This window comes from Mytilus californianus, unplaced genomic scaffold, assembly GCF_021869535.1.
Source record: "Mytilus californianus isolate M0D057914Y unplaced genomic scaffold, xbMytCali1.0.p SCAF_5, whole genome shotgun sequence".
NCBI lineage: Eukaryota > Metazoa > Mollusca > Bivalvia > Mytilida > Mytilidae > Mytilus > Mytilus californianus.
This window is the reverse complement of record NW_026262701.1, coordinates 70,876,002-70,892,557: the sequence shown is the minus strand read 5'-3', so window position 1 is coordinate 70,892,557 and position 16,556 is coordinate 70,876,002. Positions and strand designations below refer to the sequence as shown.

At 31.0% G+C, this 16,556-nt stretch overlaps 2 protein-coding genes across 2 annotated transcripts in view; one reads left to right on the top strand and one right to left on the bottom strand.

The window, feature by feature from the left end:
• The window catches only part of LOC127701324 (mitochondrial ribosome-associated GTPase 2-like), a 560,717-nt gene that overhangs the window by 201,021 nt on the left and 343,140 nt on the right, over positions 1-16,556 (bottom strand). The window lies entirely within an intron of this gene.
• The window catches only part of LOC127701311 (phospholipase A2 group XV-like), a 42,012-nt gene continuing 26,811 nt past the window's right edge, over positions 1,356-16,556 (top strand). The window contains exons 1-3 of the mRNA XM_052205196.1: positions 1,356-1,565; positions 2,465-2,627; positions 2,976-3,097. Coding sequence (XP_052061156.1) covers positions 1,442-1,565; positions 2,465-2,627; positions 2,976-3,097 — 409 coding nt within the window. The 5' untranslated portion in view covers positions 1,356-1,441. The remainder of the gene's footprint in view (positions 1,566-2,464; positions 2,628-2,975; positions 3,098-16,556) is intronic.

The following is a 16,556-nucleotide window of genomic DNA, read 5'->3' as shown; positions in this document are numbered from 1 at the left end:
TGGTTTAATTTCTTATAGTACCCTGAAAACAGACCAAACCACAAAAAAATAACATTAACCAATGAACTATAAAAAAGGGGTCAAGGTCATTTGAACCCTGTCAGACAGACATGTACATCTTACAATCATTCCATAAACTAACTTGAAATATAATTTGATCTGTTGTTTATGGTAATTGATAAATGGACAAAATCATGAAAACTTAACATTGACCAATGAACCTTGAAAATGAGGTCAAGGTCATATGATAACTACCAGACAGCCATGTACACACAACATGTGGTGGTCCTATTGGTTATAGTATCGGAGAAAAAACCAAACCACAAAAACTTAATATTGTCCAATGAACCATGAAAATGAGATCAAGGTCAGATAAAACCTTCCAGTCAGACATGTACACCTTACAATCATTCATTGTTTTAGACATGGGGTATTGGAAGTTGACACTATAAAAAGGGTATAATAACATTACCATTTATTTAAATAAGGTAATGTATTCACATCTATCAAGTACAGACTTCCGTTTCCTTAAACATGGAAAATGATAATGATATAATGTACCCGTAATCTTAAGTCATGCTCGATCATCCATTACAATATAATGACAGATTTGCATAAAAAAAATTTGTGTATGCCAATTTTATTAAAATTCAAATTTATCGTAACTCGCTTACTTGTCTAATACACCTTATCGCTATTTAGTCCAATCCGGAAAAAACAGTCATTTAGACAACTTCCTGTTTGGGTCAACAGGCCTTGAACAGGTAAACAACAAAGGTCATCAGTAACGAGCTGAGGGAGGGAAAAATTTAGAAAGCGATCAATACGAAACTTTGATAGATTATGATCCACTTTTTCGAAACTCATATTATAGTAAAAAAATATTTTGTTTGAAGTATTTACGATGTTTTAAACAGATCTCATTAAAAAGTATCATGCATGGTGCATTGTTTAAACAGGGCCCCAGATAGCTTCAACTGGATGAAACAGTTGTGTAATTTTAGAACGTATCCGGAATGGAATAAATAGCGATTAGGTGTATTACAAAATGTAGCATAACGAAATCAGAGATCTATATTTTGATTATAATACTGAAGCCCCTCATGGGGGTGTCTAAGTTATCACATAACCCCATTTATTTTGCCAATATAATCACCTAATCATTGATTATTTTTTTAAACAAGATAATCAAATAATCAAAAATACAGTCCTAGATTATCAAATAATCATGAATTATTTGGTCTGGTAATCAAATAATCACTAAAAAAACGGCCAAGTAATCACATAATCAAAAACCCCATGAGGAGGCTCAATACTGTTATGAAATCTGTCTGTTAGTAACTTCCTCAATTAAAGTTAAAAATGGGTTATTTTTATCCCATTTAAAATTCAATGTCTCTTTATATTATGAAACAAGGAAGTGATTGTGTATTTCTTTTATATGTGTGCCCATACATGTGCATGTATCTCCATCATGCATGCGGCTACTTTCATCTCGTGGATACTTTTGATACTTGTTATTGGTGGGAACTATGGTAAACAACAACTGCCTCCTGTTATACTAGGTAACTATATTTAGAACTTGCATTACTAAATAAATGGTAAAATCGACAATTGGTTCCTCGGTTCCTCTATCCGCGGGTCAATGATCTTGTGTATTGCTTCATTTTTTTTACAGAATTTAAAGTATTTAGGAAGATAAACTAATGAATTCTTAAAAACGAAGATTGTGAAAATAACAATAAAAGTTTTTTTTTTCTAGACTTTGTCAATAGCCCCCAATAACCCCATCCCCCTTTTTCAAGGGAACCCTACCTATATCTATATTTGAAAGGGGGCAAAAAAGGGGTGGTTTCATATTTTTTAGGGATCTAGAACGATGCAGTTAACAATATGTTTAATTTTTTTAGTTTTAACAATATTATTTAGCAAATGCGCAGTCGGTTTAACCTTTGTCAGAAGATCCACTTTTAATGTGTAACAAACAGTTCGTATGTGAGAATCTATAGTAAGCAGAATAGTAAAGTCCTATCTTCTGTATGGTTTTTGGCGAAATGACTGATTGCAGGGCTTGCAAAAGAAAAAAATAAACAATCATACGGACTTTCGCGTATTTGAGACAGGAAATGAATCTTCAGTATTTCAAAGACCTTACTTTATCTAAGTTTTTACAAACGTACTCTCTCTCTCTCTCTCTCTCTCTCTCTCTCTCTCTCTCTCTCTCTCAATATTGAAATCAAAAGTGTTAACACTGAATACTGTGGTTCCAATAAGTTGAAATGATTAGTCTTATGAAACTTTTTGCGATTGTCAAATGATTAAAATTCAAGCAAGGAAGGGATGTGACTTTTAATCGCATTCATGGTATGGTTCGCAAAGAGAAGATAATACATTTTGACAGAACCATGATGTTAATTATTACAAATACAGCGAACCATGTAAATTCTTTTTCTTATTCGTATAGTTCCTGGAGATGGGGGCACTCGAATAGAAGGAAAATTAAGCAAACCATCGCATGGTCCGCATATTACATGTACCAAAGTGACGAAGCATTATTACACGATGTGGGTACGAATATTTAGTGTCCTGACTCCAACAGCAACGGATTGCTTTATTGCAAACTTCAGGTATTATAATAATTTCATTGAGAAATATAGGAGTGTTTCGCAATTAAGGAATTGCATATGATGGCAAATCATCGGTCCATATTTCTACTAGTTGCAAATTTTGATTCAGCAATGCAATCTATTTATTGTGAGGACTTTTATTCAAATTAGTAAAAGAAATGAACATGATTTTATCTTTTGATTATACTGTTTTTTTCAAATGAAAAAGAAAAATGATCCTAGATAAATAAAAAAAAAACACTTTTGACTTATAGAGGGACAGCTAAGATTCTTTTTCTAGTTTATTATGTATGCAGCATGTAGTGATTTTGTTTTATTTTCTTGTTAACATGTTAATTTAATTGACAGATTAATATATAACAACAAGACACACACAACCAGTTATCCTGATGGTGTTGACATACGGGTACCTGGATTTGGAAATACAGAAAGTGTCGAGTGGCTAACCGACATTCATATTTCAAAGAAACGTAAGTGGGCATTATTACTAAACAAAGAAGTAATACTTATACTAGTATGTTCAATTTTAAAATTGCAAGGCTAACACATATATATACACATCAGACAAAAGACATGTTATAATTCTTGAATGGTCTGCAATATAGTGAATATATTCTAGTTAACAAAGTAAAAGTTACAAGGCGAATGAATGCATATTCCAGATATTTATAATGAAATAGGATACACGGTACCAAGCTTAAAAGATGGCCAATCGATCCTTTTGTGTGACTCTTTAGGTATAGAACCACTAATTCAGGCCCGGTCGGAAAGAACATACAAGAAAGTAGTACATATTTTAAACAAAATAGTTCCTACGCATAGCTGTATCTTTGTCAATAGTGGGAATATTTGGGTAGTGCTAGTATCAAATGAAAGCTTGGGGACTTGGGGTCACTGTAGAACCCTTGTTGAAAGTTTTATTTGAATAATAAAGAAGTATAGGAAATTTTAATAGGAGGGCTCATTTGGCCTGTTGTTCAGATCAGAAGTTCCTGTTTTTGTACTATCAAACTTCCGGGAACCAGTACGCTCTAATATGCAATTAAAGGTATGTTGATTTTTTCAGCACAAGTCAGCATAAGGTACAGTTTTGACATGAAATAACTGCCACTTTATTTGAACTTAAGATAAAGTAGCCATTTATGCTTGAAATTGCAGAATTTAACATAGAAAGCAATGGGGCTATAAATTAGTGGTTTTATACCTATTACTGACAGGCATGTGAAATTCTATTTTTAGAAATCATACCCTTTACAGTGAAAATTGGTCACATTTGTTGTCAGAAATCATGTTACATTATTTTTTTTATGTAACAATTATGTTAGTGTCAAATTACAGCCCTCAAATTGCTACAATAAGGTATTTTAGCCTTTTTTGGTCATTTAGCATGCACACAGTTAAGATTTTACCTGAAATTTAAATTTTTGGATTATCTAACACTGAAACCAATGAAACTTGTATACTATGACTAGTTTATGGTATAAATATTGTTTTTGGTCAAATTATCTAGTGAGTGTTCATGTTTTATTGTGTTTCTTGGTGAATTATTTATTTCAAGGAAAATTGGTGTATACTTATATAGGAATTCCAAAATCTCACTTGAAATGCATTTTATAACCAGTTTAGCAAGTTGTCTAGCTTGGAGATACATAAATTGCTTTGTTGATTCATGTTTATACATGAAAGTATGGTTTTTTTACCTAATCACTCTCCTTTTCCAACATGTAGAAAAAAGGGGGGACAAAATTATCAATTATATTTTATGTTTGGACCACTGTATTTATATTCAAGGAAGAATCTCTGATAAAAATAAGACATATAGGTAAGAACACTGTTATTTGAGTAGATATTAACAAATCAGAACTGGTAAAAATTGAAAAAGTGTCATATCTGTCACTATTAGTATCCATATGTAGTTTTATTTGTTTAACGCATATGTTACTACCAGTCCAATTTGAGCTTGAATTCAGTGATATAGTGTTTTGACAAAAGCTTTATGTGTTTTTCTATGCTAGAAATAGATCATAGAAGGAAATTAAGTCAAGCAGAAGTCAATATAACAAGTTTGGTGCTGTTATAGGTATAGAACCACTAATTCAGGCCCGGTCGGAAAGAACATACAAGAAAGTAGTACATATTTTAAACAAAATAGTTCCTACGCATAGCTGTATCTTTGTCAATAGTGGGAATATTTGGGTAGTGCTAGTATCAAATGAAAGCTTGGGGACTTGGGGTCACTGTAGAACCCTTGTTGAAAGTTTTATTTGAATAATAAAGAAGTATAGGAAATTTTAATAGGAGGGCTCATTTGGCCTGTTGTTCAGATCAGAAGTTCCTGTTTTTGTACTATCAAACTTCCGGGAACCAGTACGCTCTAATATGCAATTAAAGGTATGTTGATTTTTTCAGCACAAGTCAGCATAAGGTACAGTTTTGACATGAAATAACTGCCACTTTATTTGAACTTAAGATAAAGTAGCCATTTATGCTTGAAATTGCAGAATTTAACATAGAAAGCAATGGGGCTATAAATTAGTGGTTTTATACCTATTACTGACAGGCATGTGAAATTCTATTTTTAGAAATCATACCCTTTACAGTGAAAATTGGTCACATTTGTTGTCAGAAATCATGTTACATTATTTTTTTTATGTAACAATTATGTTAGTGTCAAATTACAGCCCTCAAATTGCTACAATAAGGTATTTTAGCCTTTTTTGGTCATTTAGCATGCACACAGTTAAGATTTTACCTGAAATTTAAATTTTTGGATTATCTAACACTGAAACCAATGAAACTTGTATACTATGACTAGTTTATGGTATAAATATTGTTTTTGGTCAAATTATCTAGTGAGTGTTCATGTTTTATTGTGTTTCTTGGTGAATTATTTATTTCAAGGAAAATTGGTGTATACTTATATAGGAATTCCAAAATCTCACTTGAAATGCATTTTATAACCAGTTTAGCAAGTTGTCTAGCTTGGAGATACATAAATTGCTTTGTTGATTCATGTTTATACATGAAAGTATGGTTTTTTTACCTAATCACTCTCCTTTTCCAACATGTAGAAAAAAGGGGGGACAAAATTATCAATTATATTTTATGTTTGGACCACTGTATTTATATTCAAGGAAGAATCTCTGATAAAAATAAGACATATAGGTAAGAACACTGTTATTTGAGTAGATATTAACAAATCAGAACTGGTAAAAATTGAAAAAGTGTCATATCTGTCACTATTAGTATCCATATGTAGTTTTATTTGTTTAACGCATATGTTACTACCAGTCCAATTTGAGCTTGAATTCAGTGATATAGTGTTTTGACAAAAGCTTTATGTGTTTTTCTATGCTAGAAATAGATCATAGAAGGAAATTAAGTCAAGCAGAAGTCAATATAACAAGTTTGGTGCTGTTATAGGTATAGAACCACTAATTCAGACCCGGTCGGAAAGAACATACAAGAAAGTAGTACATATTTTAAACAAAATAGTTCCTACGCATAGCTGTATCTTTGTCAATAGTGGGAATATTTGGGTAGTGCTAGTATCAAATGAAAGCTTGGGGACTTGGGGTCACTGTAGAACCCTTGTTGAAAGTTTTATTTGAATAATAAAGAAGTATAGGAAATTTTAATAGGAGGGCTCATTTGGCCTGTTGTTCAGATCAGAAGTTCCTGTTTTTGTACTATCAAACTTCCGGGAACCAGTACGCTCTAATATGCAATTAAAGGTATGTTGATTTTTTCAGCACAAGTCAGCATAAGGTACAGTTTTGACATGAAATAACTGCCACTTTATTTGAACTTAAGATAAAGTAGCCATTTATGCTTGAAATTGCAGAATTTAACATAGAAAGCAATGGGGCTATAAATTAGTGGTTTTATACCTATTACTGACAGGCATGTGAAATTCTATTTTTAGAAATCATACCCTTTACAGTGAAAATTGGTCACATTTGTTGTCAGAAATCATGTTACATTATTTTTTTTATGTAACAATTATGTTAGTGTCAAATTACAGCCCTCAAATTGCTACAATAAGGTATTTTAGCCTTTTTTGGTCATTTAGCATGCACACAGTTAAGATTTTACCTGAAATTTAAATTTTTGGATTATCTAACACTGAAACCAATGAAACTTGTATACTATGACTAGTTTATGGTATAAATATTGTTTTTGGTCAAATTATCTAGTGAGTGTTCATGTTTTATTGTGTTTCTTGGTGAATTATTTATTTCAAGGAAAATTGGTGTATACTTATATAGGAATTCCAAAATCTCACTTGAAATGCATTTTATAACCAGTTTAGCAAGTTGTCTAGCTTGGAGATACATAAATTGCTTTGTTGATTCATGTTTATACATGAAAGTATGGTTTTTTTACCTAATCACTCTCCTTTTCCAACATGTAGAAAAAAGGGGGGACAAAATTATCAATTATATTTTATGTTTGGACCACTGTATTTATATTCAAGGAAGAATCTCTGATAAAAATAAGACATATAGGTAAGAACACTGTTATTTGAGTAGATATTAACAAATCAGAACTGGTAAAAATTGAAAAAGTGTCATATCTGTCACTATTAGTATCCATATGTAGTTTTATTTGTTTAACGCATATGTTACTACCAGTCCAATTTGAGCTTGAATTCAGTGATATAGTGTTTTGACAAAAGCTTTATGTGTTTTTCTATGCTAGAAATAGATCATAGAAGGAAATTAAGTCAAGCAGAAGTCAATATAACAAGTTTGGTGCTGTTATAGGTATAGAACCACTAATTCAGGCCCGGTCGGAAAGAACATACAAGAAAGTAGTACATATTTTAAACAAAATAGTTCCTACGCATAGCTGTATCTTTGTCAATAGTGGGAATATTTGGGTAGTGCTAGTATCAAATGAAAGCTTGGGGACTTGGGGTCACTGTAGAACCCTTGTTGAAAGTTTTATTTGAATAATAAAGAAGTATAGGAAATTTTAATAGGAGGGCTCATTTGGCCTGTTGTTCAGATCAGAAGTTCCTGTTTTTGTACTATCAAACTTCCGGGAACCAGTACGCTCTAATATGCAATTAAAGGTATGTTGATTTTTTCAGCACAAGTCAGCATAAGGTACAGTTTTGACATGAAATAACTGCCACTTTATTTGAACTTAAGATAAAGTAGCCATTTATGCTTGAAATTGCAGAATTTAACATAGAAAGCAATGGGGCTATAAATTAGTGGTTTTATACCTATTACTGACAGGCATGTGAAATTCTATTTTTAGAAATCATACCCTTTACAGTGAAAATTGGTCACATTTGTTGTCAGAAATCATGTTACATTATTTTTTTTATGTAACAATTATGTTAGTGTCAAATTACAGCCCTCAAATTGCTACAATAAGGTATTTTAGCCTTTTTTGGTCATTTAGCATGCACACAGTTAAGATTTTACCTGAAATTTAAATTTTTGGATTATCTAACACTGAAACCAATGAAACTTGTATACTATGACTAGTTTATGGTATAAATATTGTTTTTGGTCAAATTATCTAGTGAGTGTTCATGTTTTATTGTGTTTCTTGGTGAATTATTTATTTCAAGGAAAATTGGTGTATACTTATATAGGAATTCCAAAATCTCACTTGAAATGCATTTTATAACCAGTTTAGCAAGTTGTCTAGCTTGGAGATACATAAATTGCTTTGTTGATTCATGTTTATACATGAAAGTATGGTTTTTTTACCTAATCACTCTCCTTTTCCAACATGTAGAAAAAAGGGGGGACAAAATTATCAATTATATTTTATGTTTGGACCACTGTATTTATATTCAAGGAAGAATCTCTGATAAAAATAAGACATATAGGTAAGAACACTGTTATTTGAGTAGATATTAACAAATCAGAACTGGTAAAAATTGAAAAAGTGTCATATCTGTCACTATTAGTATCCATATGTAGTTTTATTTGTTTAACGCATATGTTACTACCAGTCCAATTTGAGCTTGAATTCAGTGATATAGTGTTTTGACAAAAGCTTTATGTGTTTTTCTATGCTAGAAATAGATCATAGAAGGAAATTAAGTCAAGCAGAAGTCAATATAACAAGTTTGGTGCTGTTATAGGTATAGAACCACTAATTCAGGCCCGGTCGGAAAGAACATACAAGAAAGTAGTACATATTTTAAACAAAATAGTTCCTACGCATAGCTGTATCTTTGTCAATAGTGGGAATATTTGGGTAGTGCTAGTATCAAATGAAAGCTTGGGGACTTGGGGTCACTGTAGAACCCTTGTTGAAAGTTTTATTTGAATAATAAAGAAGTATAGGAAATTTTAATAGGAGGGCTCATTTGGCCTGTTGTTCAGATCAGAAGTTCCTGTTTTTGTACTATCAAACTTCCGGGAACCAGTACGCTCTAATATGCAATTAAAGGTATGTTGATTTTTTCAGCACAAGTCAGCATAAGGTACAGTTTTGACATGAAATAACTGCCACTTTATTTGAACTTAAGATAAAGTAGCCATTTATGCTTGAAATTGCAGAATTTAACATAGAAAGCAATGGGGCTATAAATTAGTGGTTTTATACCTATTACTGACAGGCATGTGAAATTCTATTTTTAGAAATCATACCCTTTACAGTGAAAATTGGTCACATTTGTTGTCAGAAATCATGTTACATTATTTTTTTTATGTAACAATTATGTTAGTGTCAAATTACAGCCCTCAAATTGCTACAATAAGGTATTTTAGCCTTTTTTGGTCATTTAGCATGCACACAGTTAAGATTTTACCTGAAATTTAAATTTTTGGATTATCTAACACTGAAACCAATGAAACTTGTATACTATGACTAGTTTATGGTATAAATATTGTTTTTGGTCAAATTATCTAGTGAGTGTTCATGTTTTATTGTGTTTCTTGGTGAATTATTTATTTCAAGGAAAATTGGTGTATACTTATATAGGAATTCCAAAATCTCACTTGAAATGCATTTTATAACCAGTTTAGCAAGTTGTCTAGCTTGGAGATACATAAATTGCTTTGTTGATTCATGTTTATACATGAAAGTATGGTTTTTTTACCTAATCACTCTCCTTTTCCAACATGTAGAAAAAAGGGGGGACAAAATTATCAATTATATTTTATGTTTGGACCACTGTATTTATATTCAAGGAAGAATCTCTGATAAAAATAAGACATATAGGTAAGAACACTGTTATTTGAGTAGATATTAACAAATCAGAACTGGTAAAAATTGAAAAAGTGTCATATCTGTCACTATTAGTATCCATATGTAGTTTTATTTGTTTAACGCATATGTTACTACCAGTCCAATTTGAGCTTGAATTCAGTGATATAGTGTTTTGACAAAAGCTTTATGTGTTTTTCTATGCTAGAAATAGATCATAGAAGGAAATTAAGTCAAGCAGAAGTCAATATAACAAGTTTGGTGCTGTTATAACTGACAGGCATGTGAAATTCTATTTTTAGAAATCATACCCTTTACAGTGAAAATTGGTCACATTTGTTGTCAGAAATCATGTTACATTATTTTTTTTATGTAACAATTATGTTAGTGTCAAATTACAGCCCTCAAATTGCTACAATAAGGTATTTTAGCCTTTTTTGGTCATTTAGCATGCACACAGTTAAGATTTTACCTGAAATTTAAATTTTTGGATTATCTAACACTGAAACCAATGAAACTTGTATACTATGACTAGTTTATGGTATAAATATTGTTTTTGGTCAAATTATCTAGTGAGTGTTCATGTTTTATTGTGTTTCTTGGTGAATTATTTATTTCAAGGAAAATTGGTGTATACTTATATAGGAATTCCAAAATCTCACTTGAAATGCATTTTATAACCAGTTTAGCAAGTTGTCTAGCTTGGAGATACATAAATTGCTTTGTTGATTCATGTTTATACATGAAAGTATGGTTTTTTTACCTAATCACTCTCCTTTTCCAACATGTAGAAAAAAGGGGGGACAAAATTATCAATTATATTTTATGTTTGGACCACTGTATTTATATTCAAGGAAGAATCTCTGATAAAAATAAGACATATAGGTAAGAACACTGTTATTTGAGTAGATATTAACAAATCAGAACTGGTAAAAATTGAAAAAGTGTCATATCTGTCACTATTAGTATCCATATGTAGTTTTATTTGTTTAACGCATATGTTACTACCAGTCCAATTTGAGCTTGAATTCAGTGATATAGTGTTTTGACAAAAGCTTTATGTGTTTTTCTATGCTAGAAATAGATCATAGAAGGAAATTAAGTCAAGCAGAAGTCAATATAACAAGTTTGGTGCTGTATTACTGACAGGCATGTGAAATTCTATTTTTAGAAATCATACCCTTTACAGTGAAAATTGGTCACATTTGTTGTCAGAAATCATGTTACATTATTTTTTTTATGTAACAATTATGTTAGTGTCAAATTACAGCCCTCAAATTGCTACAATAAGGTATTTTAGCCTTTTTTGGTCATTTAGCATGCACACAGTTAAGATTTTACCTGAAATTTAAATTTTTGGATTATCTAACACTGAAACCAATGAAACTTGTATACTATGACTAGTTTATGGTATAAATATTGTTTTTGGTCAAATTATCTAGTGAGTGTTCATGTTTTATTGTGTTTCTTGGTGAATTATTTATTTCAAGGAAAATTGGTGTATACTTATATAGGAATTCCAAAATCTCACTTGAAATGCATTTTATAACCAGTTTAGCAAGTTGTCTAGCTTGGAGATACATAAATTGCTTTGTTGATTCATGTTTATACATGAAAGTATGGTTTTTTTACCTAATCACTCTCCTTTTCCAACATGTAGAAAAAAGGGGGGACAAAATTATCAATTATATTTTATGTTTGGACCACTGTATTTATATTCAAGGAAGAATCTCTGATAAAAATAAGACATATAGGTAAGAACACTGTTATTTGAGTATTCAGATCAGAAGTTCCTGTTTTTGTACTATCAAACTTCCGGGAACCAGTACGCTCTAATATGCAATTAAAGGTATGTTGATTTTTTCAGCACAAGTCAGCATAAGGTACAGTTTTGACATGAAATAACTGCCACTTTATTTGAACTTAAGATAAAGTAGCCATTTATGCTTGAAATTGCAGAATTTAACATAGAAAGCAATGGGGCTATAAATTAGTGGTTTTATACCTATTACTGACAGGCATGTGAAATTCTATTTTTAGAAATCATACCCTTTACAGTGAAAATTGGTCACATTTGTTGTCAGAAATCATGTTACATTATTTTTTTTATGTAACAATTATGTTAGTGTCAAATTACAGCCCTCAAATTGCTACAATAAGGTATTTTAGCCTTTTTTGGTCATTTAGCATGCACACAGTTAAGATTTTACCTGAAATTTAAATTTTTGGATTATCTAACACTGAAACCAATGAAACTTGTATACTATGACTAGTTTATGGTATAAATATTGTTTTTGGTCAAATTATCTAGTGAGTGTTCATGTTTTATTGTGTTTCTTGGTGAATTATTTATTTCAAGGAAAATTGGTGTATACTTATATAGGAATTCCAAAATCTCACTTGAAATGCATTTTATAACCAGTTTAGCAAGTTGTCTAGCTTGGAGATACATAAATTGCTTTGTTGATTCATGTTTATACATGAAAGTATGGTTTTTTTACCTAATCACTCTCCTTTTCCAACATGTAGAAAAAAGGGGGGACAAAATTATCAATTATATTTTATGTTTGGACCACTGTATTTATATTCAAGGAAGAATCTCTGATAAAAATAAGACATATAGGTAAGAACACTGTTATTTGAGTAGATATTAACAAATCAGAACTGGTAAAAATTGAAAAAGTGTCATATCTGTCACTATTAGTATCCATATGTAGTTTTATTTGTTTAACGCATATGTTACTACCAGTCCAATTTGAGCTTGAATTCAGTGATATAGTGTTTTGACAAAAGCTTTATGTGTTTTTCTATGCTAGAAATAGATCATAGAAGGAAATTAAGTCAAGCAGAAGTCAATATAACAAGTTTGGTGCTGTTATAGGTATAGAACCACTAATTCAGGCCCGGTCGGAAAGAACATACAAGAAAGTAGTACATATTTTAAACAAAATAGTTCCTACGCATAGCTGTATCTTTGTCAATAGTGGGAATATTTGGGTAGTGCTAGTATCAAATGAAAGCTTGGGGACTTGGGGTCACTGTAGAACCCTTGTTGAAAGTTTTATTTGAATAATAAAGAAGTATAGGAAATTTTAATAGGAGGGCTCATTTGGCCTGTTGTTCAGATCAGAAGTTCCTGTTTTTGTACTATCAAACTTCCGGGAACCAGTACGCTCTAATATGCAATTAAAGGTATGTTGATTTTTTCAGCACAAGTCAGCATAAGGTACAGTTTTGACATGAAATAACTGCCACTTTATTTGAACTTAAGATAAAGTAGCCATTTATGCTTGAAATTGCAGAATTTAACATAGAAAGCAATGGGGCTATAAATTAGTGGTTTTATACCTATTACTGACAGGCATGTGAAATTCTATTTTTAGAAATCATACCCTTTACAGTGAAAATTGGTCACATTTGTTGTCAGAAATCATGTTACATTATTTTTTTTATGTAACAATTATGTTAGTGTCAAATTACAGCCCTCAAATTGCTACAATAAGGTATTTTAGCCTTTTTTGGTCATTTAGCATGCACACAGTTAAGATTTTACCTGAAATTTAAATTTTTGGATTATCTAACACTGAAACCAATGAAACTTGTATACTATGACTAGTTTATGGTATAAATATTGTTTTTGGTCAAATTATCTAGTGAGTGTTCATGTTTTATTGTGTTTCTTGGTGAATTATTTATTTCAAGGAAAATTGGTGTATACTTATATAGGAATTCCAAAATCTCACTTGAAATGCATTTTATAACCAGTTTAGCAAGTTGTCTAGCTTGGAGATACATAAATTGCTTTGTTGATTCATGTTTATACATGAAAGTATGGTTTTTTTACCTAATCACTCTCCTTTTCCAACATGTAGAAAAAAGGGGGGACAAAATTATCAATTATATTTTATGTTTGGACCACTGTATTTATATTCAAGGAAGAATCTCTGATAAAAATAAGACATATAGGTAAGAACACTGTTATTTGAGTAGATATTAACAAATCAGAACTGGTAAAAATTGAAAAAGTGTCATATCTGTCACTATTAGTATCCATATGTAGTTTTATTTGTTTAACGCATATGTTACTACCAGTCCAATTTGAGCTTGAATTCAGTGATATAGTGTTTTGACAAAAGCTTTATGTGTTTTTCTATGCTAGAAATAGATCATAGAAGGAAATTAAGTCAAGCAGAAGTCAATATAACAAGTTTGGTGCTGTTATAGGTATAGAACCACTAATTCAGGCCCGGTCGGAAAGAACATACAAGAAAGTAGTACATATTTTAAACAAAATAGTTCCTACGCATAGCTGTATCTTTGTCAATAGTGGGAATATTTGGGTAGTGCTAGTATCAAATGAAAGCTTGGGGACTTGGGGTCACTGTAGAACCCTTGTTGAAAGTTTTATTTGAATAATAAAGAAGTATAGGAAATTTTAATAGGAGGGCTCATTTGGCCTGTTGTTCAGATCAGAAGTTCCTGTTTTTGTACTATCAAACTTCCGGGAACCAGTACGCTCTAATATGCAATTAAAGGTATGTTGATTTTTTCAGCACAAGTCAGCATAAGGTACAGTTTTGACATGAAATAACTGCCACTTTATTTGAACTTAAGATAAAGTAGCCATTTATGCTTGAAATTGCAGAATTTAACATAGAAAGCAATGGGGCTATAAATTAGTGGTTTTATACCTATTACTGACAGGCATGTGAAATTCTATTTTTAGAAATCATACCCTTTACAGTGAAAATTGGTCACATTTGTTGTCAGAAATCATGTTACATTATTTTTTTTATGTAACAATTATGTTAGTGTCAAATTACAGCCCTCAAATTGCTACAATAAGGTATTTTAGCCTTTTTTGGTCATTTAGCATGCACACAGTTAAGATTTTACCTGAAATTTAAATTTTTGGATTATCTAACACTGAAACCAATGAAACTTGTATACTATGACTAGTTTATGGTATAAATATTGTTTTTGGTCAAATTATCTAGTGAGTGTTCATGTTTTATTGTGTTTCTTGGTGAATTATTTATTTCAAGGAAAATTGGTGTATACTTATATAGGAATTCCAAAATCTCACTTGAAATGCATTTTATAACCAGTTTAGCAAGTTGTCTAGCTTGGAGATACATAAATTGCTTTGTTGATTCATGTTTATACATGAAAGTATGGTTTTTTTACCTAATCACTCTCCTTTTCCAACATGTAGAAAAAAGGGGGGACAAAATTATCAATTATATTTTATGTTTGGACCACTGTATTTATATTCAAGGAAGAATCTCTGATAAAAATAAGACATATAGGTAAGAACACTGTTATTTGAGTAGATATTAACAAATCAGAACTGGTAAAAATTGAAAAAGTGTCATATCTGTCACTATTAGTATCCATATGTAGTTTTATTTGTTTAACGCATATGTTACTACCAGTCCAATTTGAGCTTGAATTCAGTGATATAGTGTTTTGACAAAAGCTTTATGTGTTTTTCTATGCTAGAAATAGATCATAGAAGGAAATTAAGTCAAGCAGAAGTCAATATAACAAGTTTGGTGCTGTTATAGGTATAGAACCACTAATTCAGGCCCGGTCGGAAAGAACATACAAGAAAGTAGTACATATTTTAAACAAAATAGTTCCTACGCATAGCTGTATCTTTGTCAATAGTGGGAATATTTGGGTAGTGCTAGTATCAAATGAAAGCTTGGGGACTTGGGGTCACTGTAGAACCCTTGTTGAAAGTTTTATTTGAATAATAAAGAAGTATAGGAAATTTTAATAGGAGGGCTCATTTGGCCTGTTGTTCAGATCAGAAGTTCCTGTTTTTGTACTATCAAACTTCCGGGAACCAGTACGCTCTAATATGCAATTAAAGGTATGTTGATTTTTTCAGCACAAGTCAGCATAAGGTACAGTTTTGACATGAAATAACTGCCACTTTATTTGAACTTAAGATAAAGTAGCCATTTATGCTTGAAATTGCAGAATTTAACATAGAAAGCAATGGGGCTATAAATTAGTGGTTTTATACCTATTACTGACAGGCATGTGAAATTCTATTTTTAGAAATCATACCCTTTACAGTGAAAATTGGTCACATTTGTTGTCAGAAATCATGTTACATTATTTTTTTTATGTAACAATTATGTTAGTGTCAAATTACAGCCCTCAAATTGCTACAATAAGGTATTTTAGCCTTTTTTGGTCATTTAGCATGCACACAGTTAAGATTTTACCTGAAATTTAAATTTTTGGATTATCTAACACTGAAACCAATGAAACTTGTATACTATGACTAGTTTATGGTATAAATATTGTTTTTGGTCAAATTATCTAGTGAGTGTTCATGTTTTATTGTGTTTCTTGGTGAATTATTTATTTCAAGGAAAATTGGTGTATACTTATATAGGAATTCCAAAATCTCACTTGAAATGCATTTTATAACCAGTTTAGCAAGTTGTCTAGCTTGGAGATACATAAATTGCTTTGTTGATTCATGTTTATACATGAAAGTATGGTTTTTTTACCTAATCACTCTCCTTTTCCAACATGTAGAAAAAAGGGGGGACAAAATTATCAATTATATTTTATGTTTGGACCACTGTATTTATATTCAAGGAAGAATCTCTGATAAAAATAAGACATATAGGTAAGAACACTGTTATTTGAGTAGATATTAACAAATCAGAACTGGTAAAAATTGAAAAAGTGTCATATCTGTCACTATTAGTATCCATATGTAGTTTT